Source organism: Nicotiana tabacum, chromosome 23, assembly GCF_000715075.1.
Source record: "Nicotiana tabacum cultivar K326 chromosome 23, ASM71507v2, whole genome shotgun sequence".
NCBI classification, from domain to species: Eukaryota; Viridiplantae; Streptophyta; class Magnoliopsida; order Solanales; family Solanaceae; genus Nicotiana; species Nicotiana tabacum.
In genome coordinates this window covers 3509666-3537358 of record NC_134102.1, presented here as the reverse complement: position 1 = coordinate 3537358, position 27693 = coordinate 3509666, and the positions used below count along the sequence as shown (strand labels likewise).

At 36.2% G+C, this 27693-nt stretch overlaps 1 protein-coding gene across 7 annotated transcripts; it reads left to right on the top strand.

The window, feature by feature from the left end:
- Positions 1-111: 111 nt before the first annotated feature.
- LOC107800372 (ABC transporter A family member 1) lies at positions 112-27275 on the top strand. Of its 7 annotated transcripts, XM_016623534.2 has the most exons (41): positions 112-429; positions 2154-2233; positions 2679-2856; positions 3453-3535; positions 4135-4351; positions 5928-6142; positions 6481-6541; positions 6647-6733; positions 7217-7449; positions 7529-7643; positions 7723-7812; positions 7936-8156; positions 8250-8362; positions 8661-8767; positions 9031-9093; positions 10556-10642; positions 11275-11373; positions 11448-11632; positions 11892-11946; positions 12048-12119; positions 12343-13050; positions 13134-13312; positions 14686-14896; positions 15627-15710; positions 16092-16133; positions 16218-16314; positions 17566-17693; positions 17770-17874; positions 18583-18729; positions 19778-20041; positions 20117-20252; positions 20659-20738; positions 20828-20935; positions 22695-22845; positions 23518-23654; positions 23753-23827; positions 23906-24209; positions 24315-24362; positions 25208-25341; positions 26796-26854; positions 26943-27275. In XM_016623534.2, the coding sequence occupies exons 1-41, from the start codon at positions 316-318 to the stop codon at positions 27022-27024; spliced, it is 5754 nt and encodes a 1917-aa protein (XP_016479020.1). In that variant the 5' UTR covers positions 112-315; the 3' UTR covers positions 27025-27275. The 7 variants fall into 7 exon arrangements, 6 of the variants coding, with proteins under 6 accessions (XP_016479020.1, XP_016479022.1, XP_075102989.1 ...); XM_016623536.2 differs by lacking the exon at positions 24315-24362; XM_075246889.1 differs by lacking the exon at positions 24315-24362 and having other exon boundaries at positions 113-429; positions 7534-7643.
- The last annotated feature ends 418 nt before the right edge of the window (positions 27276-27693 follow it).

The following is a 27693-nucleotide window of genomic DNA, read 5'->3' as shown; positions in this document are numbered from 1 at the left end:
TAGGAAAAGGAGAAATAGATAATATTATTAAAATATTACAGAGAAAAGAAATATAGAAAACTACGATATTTTGGTAGGCGTTAATTCAGAATTGTTTTACTTTTTTCCAACAGAATTGTTTAGTTGAGTGGAGAACTCACTTACAATTGTCCTTAAAACTCTACCAAAAAAGTGATTCTTCTTCCTTTGCCACCTTTTTCCACACCCCCACCACCCCACCCACCACACCCTCTTTTCTGAAAAAAAAAGGACCTGGGTTTTGCTCAGTTTTCAGTGTAATAAACTCTTTGAATTAAAAAGGGTTTTAACAGAATTATGGAGAAAAAAGAGAAAGAAAAAGAAATGAGGAATTCAAGAAGGCAACTCAAAGCTATGCTTAGGAAAAATTGGCTTCTCAAAATTAGACACCCTTTTGTCACTTGTGCTGAGGTTTGTTTATTTTTACACTTCTCATCTCATGCAAAAAAAAAAAAAGAGTTTAAAATTGGCAAAAGAAAAACGATCCAAATTTTCTTTTGATAAAAGGAAAAAGAATGAATTTTTCTTTTGTGGGTTTTGCTTGAATTCTTGATAAACTTTTGATATACACTTTTCAGTTCATGCAAATTCATACTTCAAAGAGTTTAAAAATAGGAAAAAGAAAATAGATTCAATTTTTCTTTTGATTTAGAAACAGAATAGATTTTTCTTTTGTGGGGTGTTGCTTGAATTTTGATATATTTTTATATGGATCATTTGTTGGCTAAGTTCATATCTTTATCCAAGATTCTATATTTAGTGTTCATGTCTTGTTGTTAGTTACTCCAAGATTCTATTTTTGGTTTTCATATCTTGTTGTTAATTACTTATTTTCTATATATGATGGAGTGAGGAGATTATAGTCTGCTCTTTTTGGTGATTATCATCCTAGAAGTTGTTATAATCTTGGAATATTATAATGACCCCCTCCCCCACCCAAAAAAAAAAAAAAAAAATTTGTGTGTGGGGAGGGGGTGGGGGTGGGAGTGAAGGATCAAGCTTACACCTCTAGGAAAAAGGTGCAATGATTGCAGCTTTTTCAGGAGTTAAGACTCAATCGGTAATGTCAGAATCAATCCCCCAACTCTCCTTGTTTCCTGTTTGACTTCAACAGACTAAGTTGAGTTACATTAATTCCTTATGTTCTTCTTTAGCTCCTTTTTTTCCCTTATAGATAAAATTAGTTGGAGATAACATAAAGTCATTGCAAAAAAAGAATAAGTAAGTCACATGAGTGACCGGGGTTCAAATGCCAATAGGGGGATTCTACCCACCCTAGGTTTTGGTGGATAGAGTTATCCGCTACCTATGCTAGTGGAACAGGTACTCGGTGGATTAGTCTAGGTTCACACAAGTTGTCCCGGACACTATTATATAACCCCCCCCCCCCCCCAACACACACACACACACACACACCGGTGGAGGAGGTAACTGCTAATCGAGAAAGCGGCCTATACATGTTACGTGAAGAGCTCCTAACCAAATTTCAGTTAAAAATGTAAAACCAATAAGAAAAACTAAACCTTGATGTGTGTGTGTGGGGGGGGGGGGGATAAGTTGCAGCCTAAATGGTCCTTGTAAATCAATGATGGACTATTGCAAAGCATTGCATTGTGTAAACTACTAATTTGATTCAAACTCTGTTAAACCATAGTAGGAAAAAGAAAAAAAAGGAACTTCAGACTTTATGTTTTGGGTTATACATTACATTGGGGATGTAGATCTAAACAATTTAGGCCCTCTGGCATTGCTGTAGAATCTGTTTCTTTCCCCTTCTTGTGATTGTCCCTTCTTTAGTTACTTGAAAGTTGTGTCTTTTAGCAGCTGTTACTGCTTAACCATGTAAATAATCTGTAATTGTTTTCTTGTTTTTTTAATGTTTGAATAGATTAAAATTGAGAGAATGCGAGGTGAGTTTGATTACAACAACGACAATTATGTCTCAGTCCCAAACAAGTTGCGGTAAGCTATAACTCGTTTGGGACTGAGGCGTAGTAGTAGTTGTTATTATAATCAAATTCTATTGCATTTTATGTTTCGTTTTCTGTTTTCGGTAGGTACTTGAGATGTTATAGTTATTTATTGGGAGAAGAGGAGCTAATGATTTCTTTGTAAAATGAATTTTTTAATGGCAGATTTTACTCCCAACTCTTGTAATGCTGTTGTTGATAGCTGTGAGAAGTAAATCTGATATCCGCATCCACCCAGCTCAGCCGTATGTTTTCCTCAACTTGCTTTTAACTACTCAAAATAGTTATGTGTTCATGGTATTTCTCTCTTTGTTTGCATCTCTTTTGCTAATATTTTTTTCGAGATATAGTACTTGTGTCTTTTGGAAAGGCTGAAAATGGAGTAGAACTGAGTTTATTTGGGAAAGCATGAAGCTCTTTTTTCTTGCGCTATTAGTGAAGTGAAGCAACATGACTTATTTTCAATTATTACATTTTTTTTTGTGTCTCTGTAAACATTCTAGGAGATTGAAGAGTGGCAGAGATATTCTTCTATTTGTTTACAATGTCTTCTGTTTCGTCCAAGCTTGTTTACTGATAAATAATGTCTATTAACCATATCCTGCTTAACAGAGCTTCGCATTTTCAGTTGGTTCCCTGTACTTATGACAAAATTCTTCTTTCTGAAATTTGTAAGCACTAAATATGCAGGTATATCCGGAAAGGGATAGGGATGTTTGTGGAAGTTGGGAAAGGTGATACTTCTCCCCCTTTCAACCAAGTTCTGGAGCGACTATTGGCCAAGGGGGAGTACTTGGCATTTGTACCTAATACAACTGAGACAAGGATGATGATCAACATTTTGTCTCTAAAATTTCCCCTACTGAGGGTAAATTCTTTGATTTACCTTTTACTGATGTTTCTTCACGTTTTGTTTTCTCTAAATGTTGAAATCAGGTCTTATTTTCTCTTCTCATGAAAATTTTCAAAGTATTATGATGATGGTACCGATCAGTGATCACTTGTCAATTAATGCGTTTGTAATGTGGGAAAGCACATAATAACTTCCAGCTAGAGTTTATTCTTCTCTATATTTTGTCTTCAGGTGTAAATGTGTATTCATTAGAAGCCAATGGTTCCAATCCTTCGCTTTCCAGAAAATTTCACACACACACAATATTATATTTTACCATTATTTTTGGAATTTTATCCCTGATCAATGTCGTTCTACTGTTTTGGCTGATCGGTACAAGGTTAATTTCATTTGCAATTGTAAAGGGAACCACTACAATGATAAATGCAATTGTATCTTGAAAGAGAGAGAGACAGAGATCTGCTAGATAGGGATAAAAACTGATACTGATTAACTTTTTGTAAACTCAAGCATGTATGAAATTACTCAACTTACTGTCTGGTTGTTTCTTAGTTTGGTGAATGTCATTTGGATTTTGTTTCAGATGATGCTTAGGATTTATTCTTTTGCAGCTAGTTACCAGAGTTTACGAAGACGAAGATGCTCTTGAAACATATATCCGTTCTGATCTTTATGCTGCTTATGACCAAACTAAGTGAGTTATTTTCCCCTTTATTTTGGAATATACTATGTACAAAGATATGTCTTGAAAGTTGGGTGTCATGACTGTTTTAGATAAGGTAGATAATTTTGTTAATGTTTGAAAAGCTTCCGTGTACAAGCAGTACATGAAGAAGTTGGGAAATGTAAATCAAAATATTACAAAAGACACCAAATCTTCTATAAAAATAGGAATCTCGTTGGTGGCCGAAAAAGAAAAATTGGACACGAGGCGATTCCTCAATGTACAAAGTCATTTTCAATTCTTCTAATACTCTCCGACTCCTTCCATGCTACTATCCACATAAGGGCTGAAGGGGCAACTTACCATGCCCTTGGTCTTCTCTTCCTGCTTTTAGATACCCAAACTGTTCGACGCGTCTCTTACTGTTACTGGCATCACTTATTTTATTCCAACGCAGTTCAGAACCACTCTCCACAACCCGACTCCACCTTACAAATTTGGCAATATGATATATTTTCGGAGGTTCCATGTGCCTTTCCACATGGTATATCCGTGGTGGACTTTCATTTTCAGACTAAAGGAGAAAGTGCTAAGTTATCTTTCCCTTTTCTTGTTTTTTTTTTGGGCAGGAACCGTACAAACCCCAAAATCAAAGGAGCAGTAGTATTTCACGAGCAAGGTCCTCAGTCATTTGATTATAGCATACGCCTAAACCATACTTGGGCTTTCTCAGGATTTCCTGATGTTAAAAACATAATGGACACAAATGGTCCGTTCCTCAATGACTTGTCATTAGGCGTCAATACCATACCAATTTTGCAATATGGTCTCAGTGGGTTTTTAACAGTAAGAGTTTGTTACCCTCTCTGCTACCTTTCGGATTCATGGTTCTGTTATCTTTTTAATTTATTTATGTTCAGATTTTATTGTTAGTTCCATGGCATATTTGATTTGTTGTATTCGTTTAACATCATATTCTTGATCTTCTAATCAATGTTATTGCCGAAGCTTTGGTAATTACTTATATTTGAGTGCTTAATAATTAGCCTGCTATATTATGATATCATCCATCTAAATCTCTTGTTTGGGACTGAGGTAGTTGTTATTGATGACGATGGTTCTGAGCCAGCTTGATTCCTTTCATATGAAAATGTGTTAAGTTGGGCAAACTCATTCAATTTTCTTTTATATTCTTGTACATCAATTTTGGAAATGTTCTGAATTTACAGTCTTGTTCGTCAAGTGTGAAACAGATCTGTGTTGAGAGCATGCAAAGAAGCATCTAAAGAGCATAGTAACAAAAAATGTTATGTCATAAGAGAACAATAAAAAAATGTTATGTCACAATAGAACCTTTAGCACACTGGATTTTGTTGCTTGATTGAATAGTTTAACCCTTAGTATCAACTTGGGGAATTTTGGAGTTGGGAACTCTTCTTTAAAGAATTGTTACCTGTTGAAAATACTATGTAATGAAATAAGTATTTTCCTTTTGAAGACTTTAACTCTTAATATAGTGGAGCTTATAATTTCAACCTGGTATTCGGGGAAGTAGAATTCTTGGTATTGAGTTTTACTTTCACTCTTCATAAAAATATTAGTGTGCATTTGAAACAAAGTGAAGTACACGATCCACGCTTAGAGGGTGTATTGAAAACATAATAATTAGTATATATCTTGCAATCTGGCAGAAAAGACTGATTCAACAAGATATGCCTTGCCTGCATTAAGATCTAAAGTTTGTCGTATTTATCCTCTTTGGCGCTTAATCTTTTGGATGAAGTGGAGAAACAAAGTTAAATATGACCTCAGGCTTATCTCTTCTACTTTACATATCCCGGTGCAATTACATGTAATAAAATTGTCTAAAGTTCTCAAAATCGATGGCAGGTTATAGCTTAGAATTCTTCCTCTTTTGCGGTAATTGAAAATATTCGTTTTCACCCCATATAATACTAGTTTGGAAGAGATTCTCACTATATCTCTTTCTATATCTTCTTATGTTCGTCACATAGTTACCATCGTTGGAATCTTCCGACTGCACAATTATGAACTCGATTGAGATTACTAAGGTAGAGGAGCTATGAATTGGTTAACATAATTGGATGCGTTGTCTCGTTTTTAGGCGCGTGGCACTTACATGGTGTTCTAGCATACTAAAGTGAGTGTCATATACATGGACTTTAAGAAGAAGGTTAGCATGAAGGAGTTGATATGAAAGATGTTTTTAATCTATGGTATGATGACTTTGCATCATACATTAGGACAAGATCAAGAGGAGAAAGAACTTTGAATACTGAGGTACCTTCTGTGTGAAGTAGGATTTTAGTGTCTGCAAACTGTAATGATACTTGTTCACCTAAGTTGATAAGCTGATGTGAAATTAACCACGTATATAATTGTTTCGTTTTTCTTCTCACAGCTCCAACAAGTCATGGACTCATTCATAATATATGCTGCTCAAGAAACTATGACGAACTTATTGAGGTTGCCTAGCCACTCTCTTGATAGAGATGCCCAGCTCAAGATACCATGGACTCAGTTTAGTCCTTCAAATATAAGACTTGCTCCTTTTCCGACTCGTGAATATACCGATAATGAATTCCAGTCCATTGTCAAGAAAGTCATGGGAGTGCTGTATGTGAATTCTATATTTTCTCTTCTTCTTGAGTTCATTTTGACTTTCTCCACTTATAATACTCCCTCCGTTTCAATTTATGTGAACCTATTTCCTTTTTAGTCCATGCCAAAAAGAATGACCCCTTTCCATATTTGAAACCAATTTACCTTTATGCAATGATTTATAGCCATACAAAATATATGTGCCTCATTTTACACCACAAGTTTAAAGTCTTCTCTTTTTCTTAGATTCCGTGCCCAGTCAAATAGGTTCACATAAATTGAAACAGGGGGAGTGTTACATTTTCCTGTGCTTTCATTATTCTTTCTCATGCTTTGACATATTGGTTCCATAGGTACTTGCTGGGGTTTCTTTATCCGATTTCTCGTCTAATAAGTTATTCTGTCTTAGAAAAGGTATAGTTTTTTTTTTCTTTGAAAATGTGCTCTTCATTTGTTAACTAGATTGCAGTTGTGGAAGTACTTTTGCTAACATTTATTTTTGACATCTTTGATCTGTAGGAGCTCAAGATAAAAGAGGGTCTTTACATGATGGGGTTGAAAGATGAAATATTCCGTCTATCTTGGTTTATAACATATGCTATTCAGGTAAAAATGCAATATTTCTCTCCGTGAAGACTAAATCCCCCAACATAAAAAAGAAATAATTGCGGGCAATTGCTCACATGACACCCAAACCAAAAGAGGTGGAAAAGGAAGGAAGAAAAAGAGAAGCTTTTTGCTGCTGTTGTATGACAATTTATAGAAGCTTTCTGCTGTTGTATTACTCTATTGACTATTTTGCTTCTTAATTTTATGCTAACAAATGAAAATAAAAAGAATTAGTTCCTTGAAAATTTTAGACAAGGTCTCCCTTCTACCAATCATGAATGAAGCACTGCAATTTCTTTTTCTCCTGTCTGATTTAAGCATCTGATTTTCCTTTTTCTTTTCCTGGTATGATGGCCCAGTCCATAAAACCCTTGTGATGAACCACACCATGTCTGACTTATATTCAATATTGTTTAGTATATTGATCTTTCAAGGCATCATCACCTGTACTGCCTGTTTAACATTCTGTTTATTTGGCAGTTTGCTCTTTCTTCTGCGATACTTACAGTATGCACCATGAGTACCCTGTTTCAATACAGTGATAAGACGTTGGTGTTCGCGTACTTCTTTTCCTTTGGTCTCAGTGGAATAACTCTCTCATTTATGATTTCCACCTTCTTCACAAGAGCAAAAACTGCAGTAGCTGTCGGGACCCTTTGTTTCCTTGGGGCATTCTTTCCCTATTATACTGTCAATGACGAAACAGTCTCCATGTTAGTCTTCATTCCATGTGATTTCCTAATTGTAGAAACTTCTACAGTGCATCAAACTCCTTGTTTGGTTTTCATGTAGGATAGTGAAAGTGACTGCTTCTTTTCTTTCACCTACGGCCTTTGCATTAGGATCCATCAATTTTGCTGACTATGAACGTGCTCATGTCGGACTCCGTTGGAGTAACATGTGGCGGGTATGTCCTTTTAGGTCTCTGTCTTGTTTTCTTATTCATCTTCTGTACTTTACTGTCTTGTTTACTTTTGAGACTGCAGGAATCTTCAGGAGTTTGCTTTTTGGTCTCTCTCCTCATGATGTTACTTGACAGTTTGTTGTACTTTGCAGTTGGTCTGTATTTTGATAAGGTAATCTTCTGGATTCTGTAAAAAGTTTTAAAAAGAATATCTTCTCGCTTCTGCTTTTTTCTCCCTTTATTTATAATGGTATCATTTAAGGATGAGTTTGAGAAATTTTACTTGTACAATCAGGTCCTCCACAAGGAGAATGGATTTTGTTACCCAATACGTTCCCTGCTTCACAAGTGCTTTGGGAGGAAGAAAAATACCAGTGATAATTATGCATCCACCTCAGAAGTCAAATTCGCTGAGAATCATGATGAAACAAGTGGCACCGATTTTATAAAAGATGTATCTGGACCAATTCTAGAAGCAATGAGCTTGGAGATGAAGCAGCAAGAATTGGATGGAAGGTAAATTTGCGTCATCTCGATTTCTAAGATTTTTAGTGCATACATTCAATAGGTATTTATTTGTCTTAAAGTGGTACTTTACAATTTTGCCAGATGTATTCAGATCAGGAATCTGCGAAAGGTGTATGCTACAAACAGGGGAAATTGTTGTGCTGTTAATTCTTTACGATTGACTTTGTACGAGAATCAGATTCTGGCACTTTTAGGTACTCATCCTATGGAGCAGAAACTGTTTTTTATTAATAAGGGGAAACTGGTTTCCATGAACTTCTGAATGTTATAACTTTTTTGCTCTTGGTTTATAAGACCACACAATTGAACTCTAAAATCTTTTGTCTGACTTTGTCAGAATATGAACCTCTAGTGTTTATTCTGCTGAGATTTCTGTTTTTCATTTCACAAATCCTTTACGGATAAATGCCTCTTGCTAGTTCTCTTCAGTTTCTTATATGTTTTTCTTGCCTTATTTATCTCTTTTATGAATGTAACTTCTTTATTTTGAAGGACACAACGGGGCTGGTAAAAGCAGTACAATATCCATGCTTGTTGGTCTCGTTTCTCCTACTTCTGGAGATGCTCTGGTGTTGGGAAAGAACATCTTAACTGACATGGTAAATCACCTGTTGAGATCTTCATATTTTGAAAACACTTTGGAGCCTTGAAATGTCGATAGCCACTAGGAATATGTGTGTGTGTGTGTGCATGCATATTTTTTTTGTCCTGTTCATCAAACAATGAAGAACTTGTTTATTGGATCGTTAAGCTCAACAAAACTGATCGTGGTTGTTTGCATTCTCTTATTGTTCATTTTGAGTCTCTTATGTTCAGAACTTCAGATACTTTGGTTCTCTGACTAAGTTTGTTGCTTTAACAGGATGAAATACGGAAGAGTCTGGGAGTCTGCCCTCAGTATGATATTCTTTTCCCGGAATTATCTGTAAGCAAGTTGTTTTGAGTGCTTCAGGAGATACTATAATTGACACTTCCGTCTTCCCTATGTTCTCTTTTTGAGGATTGCAGTCACCTTGTTATGCACATGTGTGTTTAGTTGACTGCGTTAGTTTTGAATTATTTTATCTAGAAATGTTCATTTCATCTTGTGCTGCATGTGCTTCTAGTTTTCTGTGCTAGGATTGATGTGGTATCATCTAGAAGTGTTACCATATCCTTCTATTGAACAGCTAGCTGTATGGAATCAATCAATTAACTAAGCGTCACCCCCAAACTAGTTAGGGTCGCCTGTATAAAATCCTCTATATCTATTCTGCCCATTCAAGCCCATTTCATACTAATATTGGTTAATAATTTTTCTTCCATGGAAAATTGGGGTTCTTTTAAGTCTCACATTTATAAATACACTGACATACAAGTCTCTAACTGGAATTAAAAGACTTCAGCCAAGCACCATATTTAATGTGACTGTTTCAACAACTAAGCCTTTATATCAACAACAACAACAAACCCAATAGTTTCCCACGAGAACAAAGCCTTTATATCAACTAGTAAATATCGCCTATATGAATTCTTTCTTCTATTTAGGGCCTAACATTCACTTTCATATAACATTGCTAGTCTCACAACCTTATAATTAGCCTTTCACTTTGTAAGGATATCTTCCTATCACATAGCACCTATAACACTTCTCCATTTCAAACATCTTATTTTAAATCTATGTGTTACACTCATTTGTCATATCCTTCTCCTCGAAGGCTATGTGTTTCCTTTGACAGATTTAAAAAATTCTCATCACCGAGGGACATACATAATGCTTTTAGTTGCTGTTAGACCGCAGAATTGTCTCACTGAAAGGACGAAGTTGTTACAGTTTATGATGACTAACGATTCCACTTCATTATAATTTCAATTTCAGACACTGGTTTGGAATAAAGCTGTTTTTCTCCCCCTCGAACTTCTGTTGGCCTTAAATGAATTTGTTCATATAGAAGTCTATCAGTATGAAGTTTGCAGAGGAATCAGGGAGCTCTATTTAGTTTTTCTTTGATTAATTCTTGTAATGAAGATATTTTAACTCAACAAATTTGCTCTGTTTCAAAAAAAAATTATTTTCTCTGCCGAATGATGCAAGTAGATAAAACTTTTAGATCACACCTGATTAATATCAATTCAAAATCACTACAGAACCAAAGATCTCTGAAAACTTCTGGTGATTCTATTAGTTCTACTGCATAATGCTGCTGAAATATTTCTATAAAACCTTCAATGTTGATGTTTTGGGACATCGCCTAAACTCTCGTGTTGCTTGTCCCGTTCTTCTGCTATTGATTTTATTTCTTTTTTCATTTTATGTTTTTTAGGGGTTCACATGCTCTATGCTTCTCGCTGAGAGTGCATACTGTCTCCTATTAATGACCATATCATGCTTAAATGAATTTTCCCAGGTGAAGGAACATTTAGAAATTTTTGCTGATGTAAAAGGTGTTCCAGAAGACGCTAAAGAAAGGGCTGTGACTGAAATGGTTGATGAAGTGAGTTTCCTAAGCACTATTGCTAGAATTGGATGGTGCTATATCTTCTTGAATCTTGAATAAAGATTAAATCGTCACTGCTGGATTAAATATTTGGGGTGACCTTTTTTCTAGCGAGGTGAACTAGTGGACTTTAACCTGATTGACGGAGGACTAGATACTTTGGAAACCAAAAATGCTGAATTGTCAGAGAATTTTTTGTGATAAATTAAATAAATTTCAATAATGTTTGGCCCAAAACACAACTGTATACAAGAAGTATACCAAAAAAGTAGAAAACCTACAAAAATAAATGTTTTTCTACGAAAGAAACCAAATATTCTATACAACAAGGAACTTCATGGGTGCACCAAGAAAATAAGGGATAGAATAGTTAAAATCTAAAGTTTTCTTTTGGAAACTTTATGGCAATACAAATGAACGTTGCTGCATAGAGCCGCCGTTACATAGGATGAGTAATTATTGATTGCATGAGCGCCTCTTTCTTGATAATTTTGACAAATATAGCTTCTCTCCATTCCCCTCGGCCCTTGTTATAACTAATTGCTTCCGTGGCTTAATTCAGAAGAACTCATTCCTATGTGCTTAATTAGCCGACTGTTGACAGGACTTTGTTCTTTGTGTTTCATAAGGTTGGGTTGGCAGACAAACTTAATACTGTTGTCAAAGCTCTTTCTGGAGGTATGAAAAGGAAGTTGTCCCTTGGGATAGCTCTTATAGGAAACAGTAAGGTTAGTACAAGTTAAGCAAATTTGTTCATTCATTGTGCCTTGGAACTTACTGAAAGATTTCGTCTACTTCTTAGGTTATTATTCTTGATGAACCGACAAGTGGAATGGATCCATACTCTATGCGGTTAACTTGGCAGCTGATTAAAAGAAAAAAGAAGGGAAGAATCATATTACTCACAACACACTCCATGGATGAAGCTGATGTGCTAGGAGATCGGATTGCTATCATGGCAAATGGATCTCTAAAGTGCTGTGGAAGGTGTTTCTATTTGTGACTAAGAACTTCAGTTTATTTTAGAATAAAATTTTAGCTCCAGTTGAGGGTTATAGTCTTATAGAACACATGGCACCAGGAAAGGTGTACTCTGCTACGCTTAAGAGGAGTGGCCGTCTTGAGTTACTAGGGCGTACTAGGCCCTCGCTGTAGCCATGAGTTAACTCTGAGGAACTTCATGCTTTTATAATTTAGTATGTCTTTTTCGGAATTTTCTTAACTTGAGTTTTCATTTTCTTGACAGTTCAATCTTCTTGAAACATCAGTACGGGGTTGGTTACACTCTTACTCTGGTTAAGGTGTGCTCATCTTAGCTAGGTTAATACAATTCATAAAGTTGGGCTTTATTTCTCAAAATAATTATTTCTAAGATTCTTTCTGAGATTGCTACTTTCTCCAGACTGCACCAGGTGCCTCAGTAGCTGCTGATATTGTTTACCGTCATGTACCATCTGCAACATGCGTTAGCGAAGTACGTTTCTTTCTTCAATGTTTAATTTTGCCCTTCCTTTTGCGTTCTATTGCTCATCCTATAATAGCTTGCATATTGGTCTGTTTTGACTATGGAATTTGATTTGCAATGCGGACTTCCATGTTGAGCGCAATTACGTAAAAAGAGAAGGAAAAGGAAAACATTTTTATGTCGAGAAACTTTTGTTAATCATGCCAAACAGTTCAACTTTCTACTGCTGTAGGTTGCTGCAGAGGTTTCCTTCAAGCTTCCCCTAGCATCCTCCTCTTCCTTTGAGAGCATGTTTCGAGAAATAGAGCGCTACATGAGAAGATCCAACCCTAAATTTGAAACAACAGACTATAGAGAGGTCGACAATCTTGGTATTGAGAGCTATGGCATATCTGTTACAACTTTGGAGGAAGTGTTTCTGAGGGTTGCTGGTGGTGACTTCGATCAAGCACAGGGCCTTGAGGAGAAAGCAGATCCAACTTTTTGTGATTCTGTTGATTTAAAAGTGTGCCAAACTAACACTTCAAAGACATTCTTCCCTTCCAAATTATGTGGAAGCTATTTTAGAGTCATATGGCTTATGCTGACCTTGATTGGTTCAGCTTGTAGTCTAATCTGGGCTGCGGTTTCAAGTGTGATTAGCCTTGTTACAATGCAGTGCTGTTGCTGTTGTATACTCTCTAGGTCTACTTTCTGGAAACACTCGAAAGCCCTACTTATTAAGAGAGCGAAATCAGCTCAAAGAGATAGGAAAACAATTGTGTTCCAGCTATTAATTCCTGCTTTCTTTTTGCTTCTTGGTCTGCTGTTTCTTAAGCTAAAGCCACATCCTGATCAGCAGCCGGTCTTCTTCACGACCTCGTACTTCAATCCTTTATTAAGTGGTGGAGGAGGAGGTGGTCCAATTCCTTTTGAACTCACATCGCCTATAGCAAAGGAGGTCTGATTACTATTTGTGGTCTCATCTTTACTCTTTCTATTAATACTTAAAGGTTCTTCACCTGCAATGCTTTGATGGTGCAGGTTTCCGACCGTGTCCATGGAGGCTGGATCCAAAAGTATCGGGAGACAACATACAGGTTTCCTGATTCTACTAAGGCAATGAACGACGCCATAGAAGCAGCAGGATCAACTTTGGGCCCTGTCTTACTTTCGATGAGTGAATATCTTATGTCTAGCTTTAATGAATCTTATCAGTCGAGGTGAGTTACTTTGAAAGTCATCTTCAGCTTCAAAGGATTGTTGTGGTTGTATTTATTTTTGTATATTGGGCTAGCATTTTACTTTGAAAGTCATCTTCAGCTTCAAAGGATTGTTGTAGTTGTATTTTATTTTTGTATATTTGGCTAGCATTTTACTAGTGCTTCAGAATGTCCTTTGCACATGTAACATGCACTTCAACCATTCCATGGCTATTATTATGTGTACTATATAGTATACTAATTACTATTGATACTTGGAAAATCTTTTCTTTAAGGTAGTTATTGTTGAAGATAAACTGCACTCTCTCTAACAGCATAAGCTTTTTAGATGAGGTAGTTACACACTCCAACTTAAGCTTTTAGATGAGCGGTCGAGGACATAATAAGCCCCTTTGGAAACCCTCCCACAACCAATGAGGGATGAAGTGTATTCCGTGACACCCTCCTGCACGTGTACTTCTAGGATTTACACGTGGTTGAAGACCTTTTTTGGCTTATTTTTATTATTTTTGGTCTTTTTCTAGAAAAGTGGAAACTGGACCTTAAGTAAAGAGACAAAGCAGGCACAACGAGAGAGAGAGAGGGAGGGAGGGAGAGAGAGAGAGAGAGAGAGAGAGAGAGAGAGAGAGAGAGAGAGAGAGAGAGAGGCTTAATCGGTTAGGAGTGAGTATGAGCGAAGTTAGTGGCTCGATGGGCTGAAAAAAAGAGAAACCCAGACACCGGAGCAGCTTTATGGGTTGAGTTGAGAGAGAGAAGCACAGAGTGATGGAATATGAAAGAGAGAAAGGAGTTGTTAAAAGAGGGGTCATCAAAGTTTGGCTCATTTACCATGTTAAGAACATGGATCTCAGGTCTAACTTAACCTCAAAAGTTAGCTCTTGAGGTGAGGATTGTCCAAGACCATATAAGGATACGGCAACCTATTTCCTCAACCAATTTAAGACACTTAACAAGTATGCATAACATGTATAAAAGTGCTTACAACTGGCTTTCTGGATGTATCGACATAGTTAATCTGGTGAGAGCTTTAGTATCTAGATAGAAGACAGCTACGATTCAGTTCTGTATCTTTTACTTTATTACTACCCTGGGCATATAATGATCAGAAACCTCCAATTGTCGCTATTTTAAATGCAAGTAGAGCACATAATTTGTGCTGAAGATTCATTTATTATATCAAAACTTGTTACTTTGTCAAAAAAAAAAAATGCAAGTAAATGAAGTTTCGTCACATTCCAATCGAATGTAGTGATTGTACTATGCATTCTAGTTCTTCCCCATTTTCCTGCAATGGTTATTTATTTAGCTTAATAGGTATGCCAAATGAATCATATTTTCCTTCTTTAATCAGTTTCATCCATATTCTATTGCAGGTATGGAGCGATAGTCATGGATAATCAGACTGGTGATGGTAGCCTTGGGTACACTGTTCTACACAACAGTTCTTGCCAGCATTCTGCTCCAACATTTATCAATTTGATGAATTCAGCAATACTCAGGCTAGCTACACATAATGAAAATATGACAATTCTCACTCGTAACCACCCTTTGCCGCAGACAGCAAGTCAGCATCAGCAACATCATGTATGATTTTCTACAATCTTATTATTGATGAAATTGTAGTATTCTACGCCTGTCAATGCAAATTCCTTGATTAATTGTTCCGGCTAGAATGTTTACTGATTATTTCTCAAAGAGCTAGCTGTGCTGAAGTCATATTTTGTTTCCTACAAGGCGATACATTATTTTTCTTCCTGTAAATAACATTTAACATGATAATCTGTCAGTAAATCTGGGGGTTAGTCTTGTTGCAGATGTTTCGCATGTTTAAGTTACAGCTGCTGCATGTAACTTGTAAAATATCATCTATAACATGTCTTATCTAACAATTCATTTTGCTTTATTGAAGTTTTGTGACGATATCTTTTATTATACCTTGATGCTGTACTTAATTGTGTATTTATTACAGTTTATGTTTAATATTACTTTTATATATATATATATATATATATATATTTATTTATTTATTTTTATTTTTATTTTTGTTTTCTTTTCTTTTCTTTTTTAAAAATTTATTTATAAGCATATCATCATTGACCACATAGATTACAAATATGTGAAGTAAGTCTTTTAACAAACTACACATACTCTTTTTTAACCATAAATATTTTGGTGAAATAACAAGTTGTCAACTTCCATTTCCAATATTTGAATAATGACTTGTTATCTACTGCTCCATGATACATCAGTCAATGATGTAATTCTGAATTTGCTTCTTTTGATGGTTATCTTGTTACCTTTGTTTGTGTTTTAGGATATGGACGCCTTCTCTGCTGCAATTGTAATCAATATAGCCTTTTCTTTTATTCCTGCCTCATTCGCTGTGGCGATTGTCAAGGTAAATTTGCATTTTGCTCTTTCTTCTAACAAATTGTATTGCAATTTGAGAAATAATATTTATAAGTGTTCATATAATATAGGTAATCCGTCCCTATACTAGTAAGGTAGGTACATTTCATAGGGAATATCTTAAGGTGTCCTATTGAATATTCAAGTACAACGATTCTAGACATGTATGAATCTGACCACATACTCACGAATATTCTAACATTTCTCACACATAACAATGGCCCTCATCTACGATTGGCATGCCGATGTGTTCTGGATGCTATTTATTTTCACCCTTGGTAAAGTAATTTATGTAATTTGCTTGAGTTGTCAAGTATAACCATTCTGCTGGTTGGAAACTAATAGTACATATTTATGTTTGTTTCTGCAGGAACGTGAAGTGAAAGCTAAGCATCAACAGCTAATCAGTGGGGTATATTTCTTTCTTCAACATGTCTTAGTCTATCACACATTTTAAGAATTGCCAATGATGCTTTAATGCTCCCAAATTCTGCAGGTGTCCATACTCTCATATTGGGCTTCCACATATATATGGGACTTCATCAGCTTCTTATTTCCTTCATCTTTTGCATTAATTCTCTTTTGGATATTTGGTATGGTTCAGCTTTTCTGTCTATCTATTGATAACGGAGTTTGCCTCAGATGACTGATAGTCAAGAATTCTTAATTTAGGTCTTAAAAGTTTAATAAGAATTTTGAAATAACTTCACCCTGCTTAGGTTGTAACTTCACTCTTCTTAGATTGTGATATTTCTGTTGTTGGTTGTGTTTTTTGTATGAGATATCTTGTTGAAAAGTTTTAAGTTTCTGCTACCATGCACTTTGAGAACAACTCAAAGAGCCGTTTCAAAAATAAGATATCATTTTTAGATAAAAGACTTGAGCTGAAAATTGGAAAAACTTGATGGGTCTAATTAAAAGGTTTGTCCATGGTTTTATTTTCAAATTTTGCAATTCTGGCAACATACTTTTTCAGTTGATTAATACCCTCTCTCAGATTTAGTTGTTTTGATTCACTCTCCTCTACCATTTTTTCTTCAAATGTTTTTGTTGTTCCAAATAATTTTCTTACAACTAGGTCTTACCTACACCATAGTTTCTTCAGAAGCATCTTCGTTATGTCACAGTACTATTGCCAAGTTACTCAATCTCTCATATCAGATTGAGATAAAAACTGGATAATGCCTATACATTATCCTTAGTAACTCCATCTTATTTAAACTGCATCACTTGGGTTGGATCTGTGTTGACAGAAAAAATTGTTAGTCCCCATTGGTCGAGGGTATGGGCTATTGTCTTCTTATATGGTCTTGGGGTTATCCTCACCTCAAAAGCTAGTTTTTGGGGTTGAGTTAGGCCCAAGGTCCATTTTCCTTGTATGGTATCAAAGCCATACCCATCCTTATTCTTGGTTACCCAGTGTTGGACCTCCATTCCAGATATTCGGTCCTGGGCTTGCTGGGAGGAAGGAGGGTGTTAGAGTCTCACATTAGTTGCGGGTATGGTTTGTTGTCTCCTTATATAGTTTTGGGCATTCCTCACCTCATGAGCTAGCTTTTAGGTTGAATTTGACGCAAGGTTCATTTCCTAGCATATGGCGTACTGTCGTATTGATCACATGCTCCTTTTCGTATCCTTGATTCAACCTCCTTATTGAGGAAGGTCATCACTTATATGAAATATTCTCGAGTATATCTCGTTAGTTCTATCCACTTTGTGACAATGTTTTCTTTTCTCCTGTTAAATACCACATAAGTTGTATGATTTTTGTTTGTTCTCATTGCCTTATTTAAAAAAAAATTGATTTTCACTTTCCAAATTTTTAAAGAGAACTGCTTCTATAGGTCTTGAGCAATTTATTGGAAAGGATTCTCTCATCCCAACAATTCTGTTGTTTCTTGAATATGGATTAGCAATGGCGTCATCAACATACTGCCTCACTTTCTTCTTTTCCGAGCACAGCATGGCTCAGGTATCTGTTTTGTAGAATATCTGAAGATTTGTAACTTGTCGAATATTGTTGATCCTGATATCGTTTTTATGTGCAGAATGTGGTCCTCCTCGTCCAATTTTTCACTGGCCTCATTCTTATGGTTCTATCCTTCATAATGGGACTTATAAATTCTACAACACACTTAAATTCTCTGCTCAAGGTTGGAAGGCCTAAAGTATTTCTCTCTGAATTACTATATTATGTTATATGTCTTGGTAGTTATGGTTTTAGCTTTAGATGTGAAGGGCATCCTTTAGAGAGATTTGTTGAATTTATATAATAATTGTCAATTTCCATGCATTAAGTTACTGCTTCTGCAGATTGTAGGATCTCAAGTTCGAAATATTGAAATGCGTTTTTCTGTTTACTTTCGAAATATTGAAATGCGTTTTTCTGTTTACTATCTTCACTTTATCGGTCACCTAGAAGCTTTGTAAAATCACGGAATGACTACTCTGGTGACAATTGAACATTGAGCGAGTATTTTAGATGTCCTAAACCATTGATCTGGAAGGAGAAGAAGTGCTGGAAAAACAAAAAAATGGAACTTTTTAACAGTGTACTTATAAATGTACCAAAGAATACTCGTGAAACTGGATGGTCTTGCGAATCTGTGATTCTACTATATCATGCTGCCCTTTCTTGATATAAAGGCTTTTTATTTACACCAATGTACATTACGCTATCACCAATGGCAATAACAAATGAAATACTTTAGTTGGATTGTCAAGTAAGATATTGTTTCAGTTCAAGAGACTCACTATCTAATTACCTTTTAGTAATGTCTCTTAATGTATTCACTGTAGCACATATATGATCAACTCTCTCTCAATGAATAATCCTACTAACAAGGGACAATCTTTTGCAGAACTTTTTTAGACTGTCTCCGGGATTTTGCTTCGCTGATGGATTAGCTTCATTGGCTCTTTTAAGACAAGGGATGAAGAATGGATCTAGAGATAACGTTCTTGACTGGAATGTGACTGGTGCTGCTATATTATACTTGGCTGCTGAGGTAGCCATCTAGTTTGTTGACTCAAAATAAATTTTCTTGCAGCTTGGTCATCTCACAGTTGTTTCTTTCTTAAGAAAAGTCATTTGTGATATGTCGTCTGGTAGTGTTTTTTTAGCTTGTCCTTTCTCTCTCTCCTTGTGTGATGGAAAGACACAGAATTGTTGAAAACATGTCACATTCATGACCACTTACCTCCACCAGATCGTATCATTTATGCTTACATGTACTAGATTAGGAGCACTTTCTACCTCTCCTGTCACAAACAGTTACCCTGTTTATCACGAGCTCAAACCCCCCACCTCACCCCCACCCCCACAGATGAATAGTAAAAGTGTGCTATGCAAAGATGGTCACACATTTCAACATGGTAGACAGAGGTCTTGAGTTCAATTCTCGCCGCCACCCAGTATCAAAAAGAATTTTCACGCACTTGGATCATTGAAAAGAATCAAGCCCGCACATGAGGTGGCGTGTTGAAAATATATAATTAAGTCAATGAAAGTGTGCTCTCGCTGGCACTTAAGCTTTCATATGAGATGATCATGCACTTCAACAAGAACGGTAGAGGAGCGGGCCGATTATCTACAGAGTTCTGAATCCCGCGCCAACGGTCCTTAGGGATTTCTCAGTTATAAAAAAAAAGCTTTTCCCGGCATAACCATCATTTCCACCACGTGATCTCTCTTCCCATGGATTACTATATCACTTTTTGAGTTTGCGCATGCTAACAATGGAATAATTCCATTGGCTGACCTCAAATTTGAATAAGCAGTTTTGCTTGTTGAGATCTTCATTTGGTATTTATTTCTTCTTGGTCATTTATAGGCCTTTGATGCATTTTTGTGATTTGCTCTTATTCGCACGTATTGTGTAGTTTCAGGAACGATTGTTTTTCTCTTAGCATTATTCATCCCTGTTGTGTTTTTGTTAGTTATCTTCCCTCTATGTTCTTCTTCCTTGCTATCTGTATCCCACCTCATTTATAGCCTCTGCTAAGATCTCTTAGATTTTAAGGGAACTTTTTAATTTTGGATATCCAACGATGCAGGCCATTTTGTTTTTCCTTTTAACTCTGGGGATTGAATTCTTCCCTCAACAAAAAAGGAGTCTTTACAGAGTTCATGAGTGGTGGAAAAGCTTGGGAAAATCTAAGCATGCTACTTTCTTCGGGTCTTCAGAACCTCTTCTGCGACCACCCTCAGGTGATGTTGCTTCTGAATTTGACGAAGACATAGATGTTAAAGCAGAGAGAGACAGGGTTTTATCTGGCTCAACTGATAATGCTGTTATCCACCTCTGTAATCTTCGAAAGGTATGAATATTCTCTTCCTGTAGTTCAAAAGATTAAAGCGTTAAGTCTGTTGAATTAAGTATGTTTCTTTTTCAGATCTATCCTGGAGGGAAGTCCCAAGTTCCAAAAGTTGCTGTCCATTCACTGACTTTCTCTGTCCAAGAAGGAGAGTGTTTTGGGTTCCTAGGAACTAATGGAGCAGGGAAGACAACAGCACTGTCAATGCTATCTGGTACAATTCTGTTCTGCAGCATTACATAATTCTATATTTTTGAGTAGGCTTGCGTCTAGCTGTGAGAATATGCATGTTTGTGATAATGGAGGAAGTTTACAGAACCACTTTGTATTTATATCATCAATTGCTGGAAAAGTAGCCTGGCTATTGACAATCTGTCTCTTTTGGTAATTGGTTTGTTTAAATTTCTTAAAGTTCCTAGAGTACTTTAATTATGCTCCTCTTTAAACATTTCAAAACATGAAAATTTCATTCTAACAAGTTATATCTGTGCTTTAAACTACTTATTTTGTTCCTACCTGCAAACATTGTGCTTACATCCTACCGAGCTGCTACTTTTCTTAATTTCTTTTGAAAATTAAACCAACACTGGGTCAAATATTCTCTTATAATACTAATGCAGGAGAAGAACACCCTAGTGACGGAACAGCATTCATTTTTGGTAAAGATATACGTTCAGATCCCAAGGTTGCTCGTAGACATGTATGGATCGTTCTTCCTGTATAATGAACCCAGTTCCCTTTTGCTGTCAATGGATTTACTTACATACCGTCTATGTCTTCTCCATGCAGATTGGATATTGTCCTCAGTTTGATGCTTTACTAGAATTTCTGACTGTCCAAGAGCATCTTGAGCTCTATGCAAGAATAAAAGGAGTACCGGAGTATGAATTGGAAGATGTACGTATCTCTTGATTTTATATGTCCAAAAGTGTACTCGAATATGACTCTATCATAGTTCATAGCATATCTTTTACAAGTTCTAGTAGGGTGGTGGCTTTCTACATGTTCTGTTGATGTGATATGTTGTTTGTTGGTAGAATTGCTCAAGTATTGTAGATGCTAAAGATTTGTATGTTTCCAGACAACATGAGTAAATTAGTAGTTTAATTTGTTTCTTTTTCTTTTTACATCAAGGAATAAAGATTGATGGAGACCAACATTAGAGAAGTGAACTAGTTTCAACCTGTGCTTTTGCATAAGTTTCTCTAATAAGAATGACCTTATTTCTTATTGGAAATCTTGATTGAAACGAAAGGGTCTGAAGTTCCATGGGTTGGTAATAATGGAATGCTTTCATTATCTAAAATAAAGAACATTTCCCATCAAAGATCAGTCCAATACTTGAAATTATGATTTGGACGCCAATCTACTTATTCGGAAAAAAACTATATGGATGCCAATATATTTTTTTTATCAGAAAAGAAAATCTTGAATATTGGTGCAACATTATTTTCCTGATAGTTTCTTGATTCATGGATGTTGTTTCAAGTGAAGTCTTCATGTTTGATCTTCCTCTCTCTCTGAGATTCTTAAGCTAATTAGTAGGAGACGAGAGATATTCCAACCTATCTCTATCACAAAGGCAGCCCGGTACCTAGTACACTTGTTCAGAATCCTTTTTCTTTTTAATTTTTGAATATGCCAAGCCTCCGCTGCTGTGCCTATAAGGAGGAGGGGTTTCTCTCCTGGTTCATGTCCACTTATAGTGCCTACACATGATGATATTTAAAGTTTTAGGGTGTGATTTTTAAGGAGTAAAATGTTTTCCAGGGAAAATTTGTTTCCTTGGAAAAACAATTGTTCATATAATTTTTCATTGTTTGTTTTGTTGGCAATTAAAGTTAGCACTTGTACTAACAGCAGATTGCGGAGGATGTGGCATGGAGGTGGTGTTTTGTGTAGTTTTGAATATTAATGGTTGACAATAATGTTTCTTCTAAAAAAAAGGTTGACAATTATGTTAAAATGTTGGTTGAAACAAAAGATATTGAGATAGAATTAGAATAGGTTAAGAGGAATTGACTTATACCTCAATGACATAAGCCATTTTTCACATAGGAAAATATTTCATCCAGGATTACATTTTTCAGGAAACCATTTTACACCATGCCGCACTCTTAGATTCATATTCTCTGATTTATTATGTAATTTGCAAGTTACACTTCTGCTTTTCCAGATGTTCTTTAAGACGTGTTCTCAATGGAGAAATTTGATGTTACTTTGTGGAATCATCTAATGTAATGCCAAAGAGAGGTCGTTCTGACACCATTTTATTACCTTTGGAGGAAGTTCTTGTCTCACAGGGAGAGGGAAAAAACTGTATAAAATGGGAATGACAGCAAAAGAATCAGCTAAACTTTCATGACTGCAAACAAATCAATTTGTTTTTGTAATGCCATGAAATTAGGGCTTGAATGAGAGTGACAATCTTCTTATTTGACCAAAAAAAGAGTGACAATCTTCTTATTTGACCAAAAAAAGAGTGACAATCTTCTTATTTGACCAAAAAAAGAGTGACAATCTTCTTATTTGACCAAAAAAAGAGTGACAATCTTCTTATTTGACCAAAAAAAAGAGAGTGACAATCTTGTGTCTTTTAGCTGAAGTGGTCTTTGTTGACCATCAAATGGTTTTTGACACTAGTAAATCTTGACAGGTTGTTATGCAAAAGTTGCTCGAGTTTGACCTGATGAAACATGCAAATAAACCATCCTTTGCCTTAAGCGGAGGAAACAAGCGCAAGTTATCTGTTGCAATTGCAATGATTGGAGATCCTCCTATCGTCATTCTTGATGAGCCATCCACAGGTCGTTAAGTTACCTCTAGTCGTTCCTCCAATATCTTCTAAAGTTTGATATTTTTATCTAAATTTAAGTAGTTTAAAGAGAGAGGTTCAATAAAGCCCATTTTAAATTGCAAAAGAAACAGTTTCCGGGCGTGACCTAGTGGTCAATGAAGTGGGTTGAGAACCTTGAGGTATCAGGTTCAGCTCCTAGCGGAGGCAAAAACACTAGGTGATTTCTTCCCATATATCCAAGCCTTGGTGGACAGAGTTACCCAGTACTTGTGCTGGTGGGAGGTAGCAGGTACCCCGTGGAATTAGTCGAGGTGTCCGTAAGCTAGCCTCGACACTACTGTTATCTGATATATATATAAAAAAAGCAATTTCCACCTTTAAGCTGGGAGTAGTAACCACATTCTTGAACTTATAATTCCTTTGGATTGGCTTTGAATTTGTACCTTTGCAGATGTTAGATCTTAGGTTTAGGCCATAGCTTCTGAAAATTATTTGTTTGGAGTCTTATATGACTCATTAGGAGCTATTTTAACATATGAGGGGCCTCTAGTTTTTTGAATTCACAGAATCTGCAAACCTGCTCTCTTCCCTATTTAGAATTTCTGTAACCTAAATGTTCAAGTGATAGCTTTGTCTAGATACTTCTCTTACAAAATCTTTATCTGTATTGTCATTTTTCCAGGTATGGATCCTATTGCCAAACGTTTCATGTGGGAAGTTATATCTCGTCTCTCAACTAGACGAGGAAAGACAGCTGTAATTTTAACTACTCACAGCATGAATGAGGCGCAAGCTCTGTGCACTAGGATTGGGATAATGGTATCTGAGCAGTGTTCTTACCTTGATTATAAATATCCCATGTTCCAAAGGCCTAATTCAATGAATGTTTTTACCTCTTATTCTTTATGTATCCCAAGGTTGGAGGCAGGTTGAGGTGTCTTGGTAGTTCTCAGCATTTGAAAACTCGCTTCGGGAATCATCTCGAACTAGAGGTACTTGTGACGCTTAATTTTTTCGCACTCATTTTCAAACAGAGCTTCTATATATCCTTTCTGCATCTTTATCTCCAGGTTAAACCAGTTGAAGTCAGCTGTATGGATTTGGAAAATCTCTGCCTGCTAATTCAAGAGAAACTATTTGATATTCGTCCTCACTCTAGGAGTATATTAAATGATATTGAAGTTTGCATTGGAGGTACCAACTCTATAGTATCAGAAGACGCATCGGCAGCAGAAATAAGCCTATCGAAGGAAATGATCATGGCTGTTGGACAGTGGTTTGGCAATGAAGAAAGGGTGAAAGCACTAGCATCTGCAACTGATGACTCTTGTAAAATTTTTGGTGACCAGTTGTCAGAGCAGTTAGATCGTGATGGTACATCAACCTATATCCTTAAATTTGCCTCCATTGCATGCCTTTTCGATCTTGTTTTTTTTTTTCCTTTATATTTTATTGGTAAAGTTGCTGCCATGTGACCAGGACGTCATGGGTTCGAGCCGTGGAAACAGCCTCTTGCAGAAATGCAAGGTAAGGCTGCGTACAATAGACCTTTATGGTTCGGTCCTTCCCCGAACCCCGCGCATAGCAGGAGCTTAGAGCACCGGGCTGCCCTTTTTTTATATTTTATTGGTCAAGAAGAAAGTAAATATTACCTTAGATTGTCGGTGTCACTGGGGAATGTTAAGCAATGAAGCCATGCCAAAGGAAGAATCTTCAGTTAGTGATCTCTTAGAGTAGTTCAATAAATGATTTCTCAAATACCCTCTGATAAGGACACCCCTTCTATTAGAGAGGAAACTTGCATATCTTCTTTTTACATTGCAAACATGACTCTTTTGAGTATGCATGCAATATTTAAGGTTGTTAATTGTTGAAATGTTATCTTGTTACCTTGTTCAAAAAAAAAAATTGTTGAAATGTTTGATTTCTTGTTATATCCATATTCAGTATATGCGTACATTTTCAGTTGGGAAAATATTTCTTTATGATCATCTATATTGGTTGACGCTAGTATGTTAGGAAACAATATAACTACTCTATTTACTAATCAGTAGATTTTTCTCACCTGAAACTGTTTATTATTTGGAAATTAACTCTACTTGTATCACAATCTTTTGACTATCTCACGGTCCACAAACTTGGTGAGCTCTTACATTGTTGAAAGGCTAAATATTCTTGTAATAGTTTCTTAATTTTCCTGTCCATTCTATTTCTTGGGTTTTGGAGTTCTACTCTTTTTCATCCTCATTTGGTTCTCTCCTATGTCGACGAAATCTTCTGCTGCTTTTCTTTGAATGGTCTTCACAGTTAAGTGCATCTTATGAGAACTAATATTTTGTATTTGCTTGCTTGCCTCTCTGGAATCATGCTAGGTGGACTCCCGTTGCCGATATTCTGTGAGTGGTGGTTGGCTAAGGAGAAGTTCTCCAAAATCCATTCATTCATTCAGTCTTCATTTCCTGGCGCAGCATTTCAAGGTTGCAATGGATTGAGTGTTAAATACCAGGTAATGTCATGTTGAACATGTTTATTAATAAAATCTTACCTTATGAAAAAAATACCATGTTGAACTGGTCGCAGTTCTTTTGCATCCGGAGCTCCTCACTGGTTGATATATAAGATGCTCTTTCACCAGTAAGAGTCCAGGCTATTTAACTTTACCTATTAGTGAAGCTTGGATAATGAAATCAACTACAAAGAAACATCTACAACAGATTAAACCTCTTTCCCTCTCTGGCATCCCTGGACGGGAAGAATGGGCTAGCTTTCTATATTGCACGTGTGCGCGCGTCCAGTATATCTTTGCTACTACCAATTGCAAGTAGCAAGATATTTTTGCTAAATTGCACGTGTGCACACGTCCCTAATGTACTAGAGTTGATTGTCTGTTAGTATAAGTTTATCGGATAATATTATAACGAGTCATGTGAAGTATTAATAAGTATCCCAATTTATTTGAAGGTGTTTGACTGGGCACAGAGTTTACGAAATAAAGTAAGACTTTTGAAACTTGTGGTCTAAAACAAATCATAAAAACTTGTGTGGCTAGAAAGCATCTCATTAAGGGTAAACGGGGAAATTTAAAGTTGAATTGTTACTAAATATAGAAAGGTGTCTCTTTTTGGGACTAACTAAAAAGGAAAGAGAGTCACATAAATTGGGATGGAGAGAGTAGTATTTATCCCTCCATATTATCGAGGCTGTACTCTTTGGTGATCATAGAAGACGCTCATTCTCTGGGTGATGCTATAGGATTACGTACATCAAAAATAGCCCTTTCGTTATGTATAATCTGCAAGCTTGATTTGACCTACTTAAGAAGATAATAATTTTGCGGTTCTCTGGTTATAGGATCCTGAAGCTAGTTTTGGTCAGCTTGATCTTTCTAGGTATCATTGTAGAAAGATGTAGGTATTGAACAGTAAGTGAATAGCATTGCTGATCTTGAATTTAAAACAACGCCAGATGGTTTCTGGACGTTCCTCTATCTTAAAATTTCCAACCTTATGTCTAAGAGGCGAAATTCTCATTTTTAACCAACACAAACCAACATATGGACAGAGGCAGACACATCTGACCGACCATTCAGGATATCCTGTAAATTTTAACTCCTTTGTACCATTCAGAGCAATCCAAAACTTTTTGGAACAATTCAAACTTTTTGAGACAATCCCCTCTTGTTGAGAGCCTGGCGATTTAGGCAGACCACACTCCGGTTGAGAATCTACTCTTGTATTGAGTTTTGCAACATAGGTCCATCCTTTTAGCATTTTAGCCTCATTCAGCTAAAAAAGCTTGAGCGCTAATGCAAATAGTAGATCATATGCCTCGTCAACATTTCAAACTATCTGAATAAGATTTCAATAGCCAAGAGGCAGAGAGCTTTTTCCCAACGTATTACATAACTTTAGCATGTGGACATGATCTTCAATAACTGATGGATTCTTAAAATTGTTTCAGTTGCCTTGTGGAGAAGGTCTTTCACTTGCTGATGTTTTCGGATACATAGAGAGGAACAGGTACACTTTCCTTCATACTAAGTTCTTTTAGGATGTATATTCTTACTCACCTAATGCTCATCAAGTTGCAAATTATTGGAATTGACAGAAACCAACTCGGGATATCAGAGTACAGCGTCAGCCAATCTACACTTGAATCGATATTTAATCATTTCGCAGCAAGCTCCTGAGTACTACCATATCCGATGGCATCGTCCCCCCTCTTGTTTTTTCCGGTTTGAAGAGGGTCTGCTTATTCTGAAAGGTGCCATTTTTCCAGTACTGTCCACTAAAATGGACATGAAAAGTGTAAATCTGCTCCAATAACAGAATGTTGATGGCCTAAATGTGTTCTCCTGGTCATTCCATATATGTAACGGCTCTTTCGCTTTGTACAGTAATTCAGATGCATCATGTTATAGAAGCAGTTAGTTTTACAGTATCCTCAAGCTACCTTTAGAATATTCGTATCATTTTATATGACGGTGTTTAAGTAGACACAAGTATAACGAAACAATAACAACTCTTCCCAAATAATATGAATCCTCATTGATCGTATTTTTCCATTATTTAATCTCGTGCTAATATTATACAAAATTTAAAAAAAATGAAAGATTGAAAAATAAATAAATTAAAAACAGCAATAAAGGAGGTTTTCTGTACTCACATACAATATCTGTCAAATGCAGAGGTCAGAATGTACAATGAATTTACATAAATCCAAAACGTGTTTTTCATTTGTTGATAAAATTTGGTCGGAGCATTATAGTGAGACGTGTGGTGGATTATCTCATGCGATGAGATTTGAGGCTGTGTGTTTCGTATGAGGCTTCTATTCAGTGGAATGCATATACTATCAA

Bases quoted from the DNA above. Each gene is read 5' to 3' on its own strand.
- LOC107800372 (XM_075246885.1), top strand. From the start codon at position 316: ATGGAGAAAAAAGAGAAAGAAAAAGAAATGAGGAATTCAAGAAGGCAA. The intron at 18,730-19,777 runs GTAGCCATCTAG...CCAACGATGCAG, and splicing joins TATTATACTTGGCTGCTGAG to GCCATTTTGTTTTTCCTTTT. The intron at 26,855-26,942 runs GTACACTTTCCT...TGGAATTGACAG, and splicing joins GGATACATAGAGAGGAACAG to AAACCAACTCGGGATATCAG.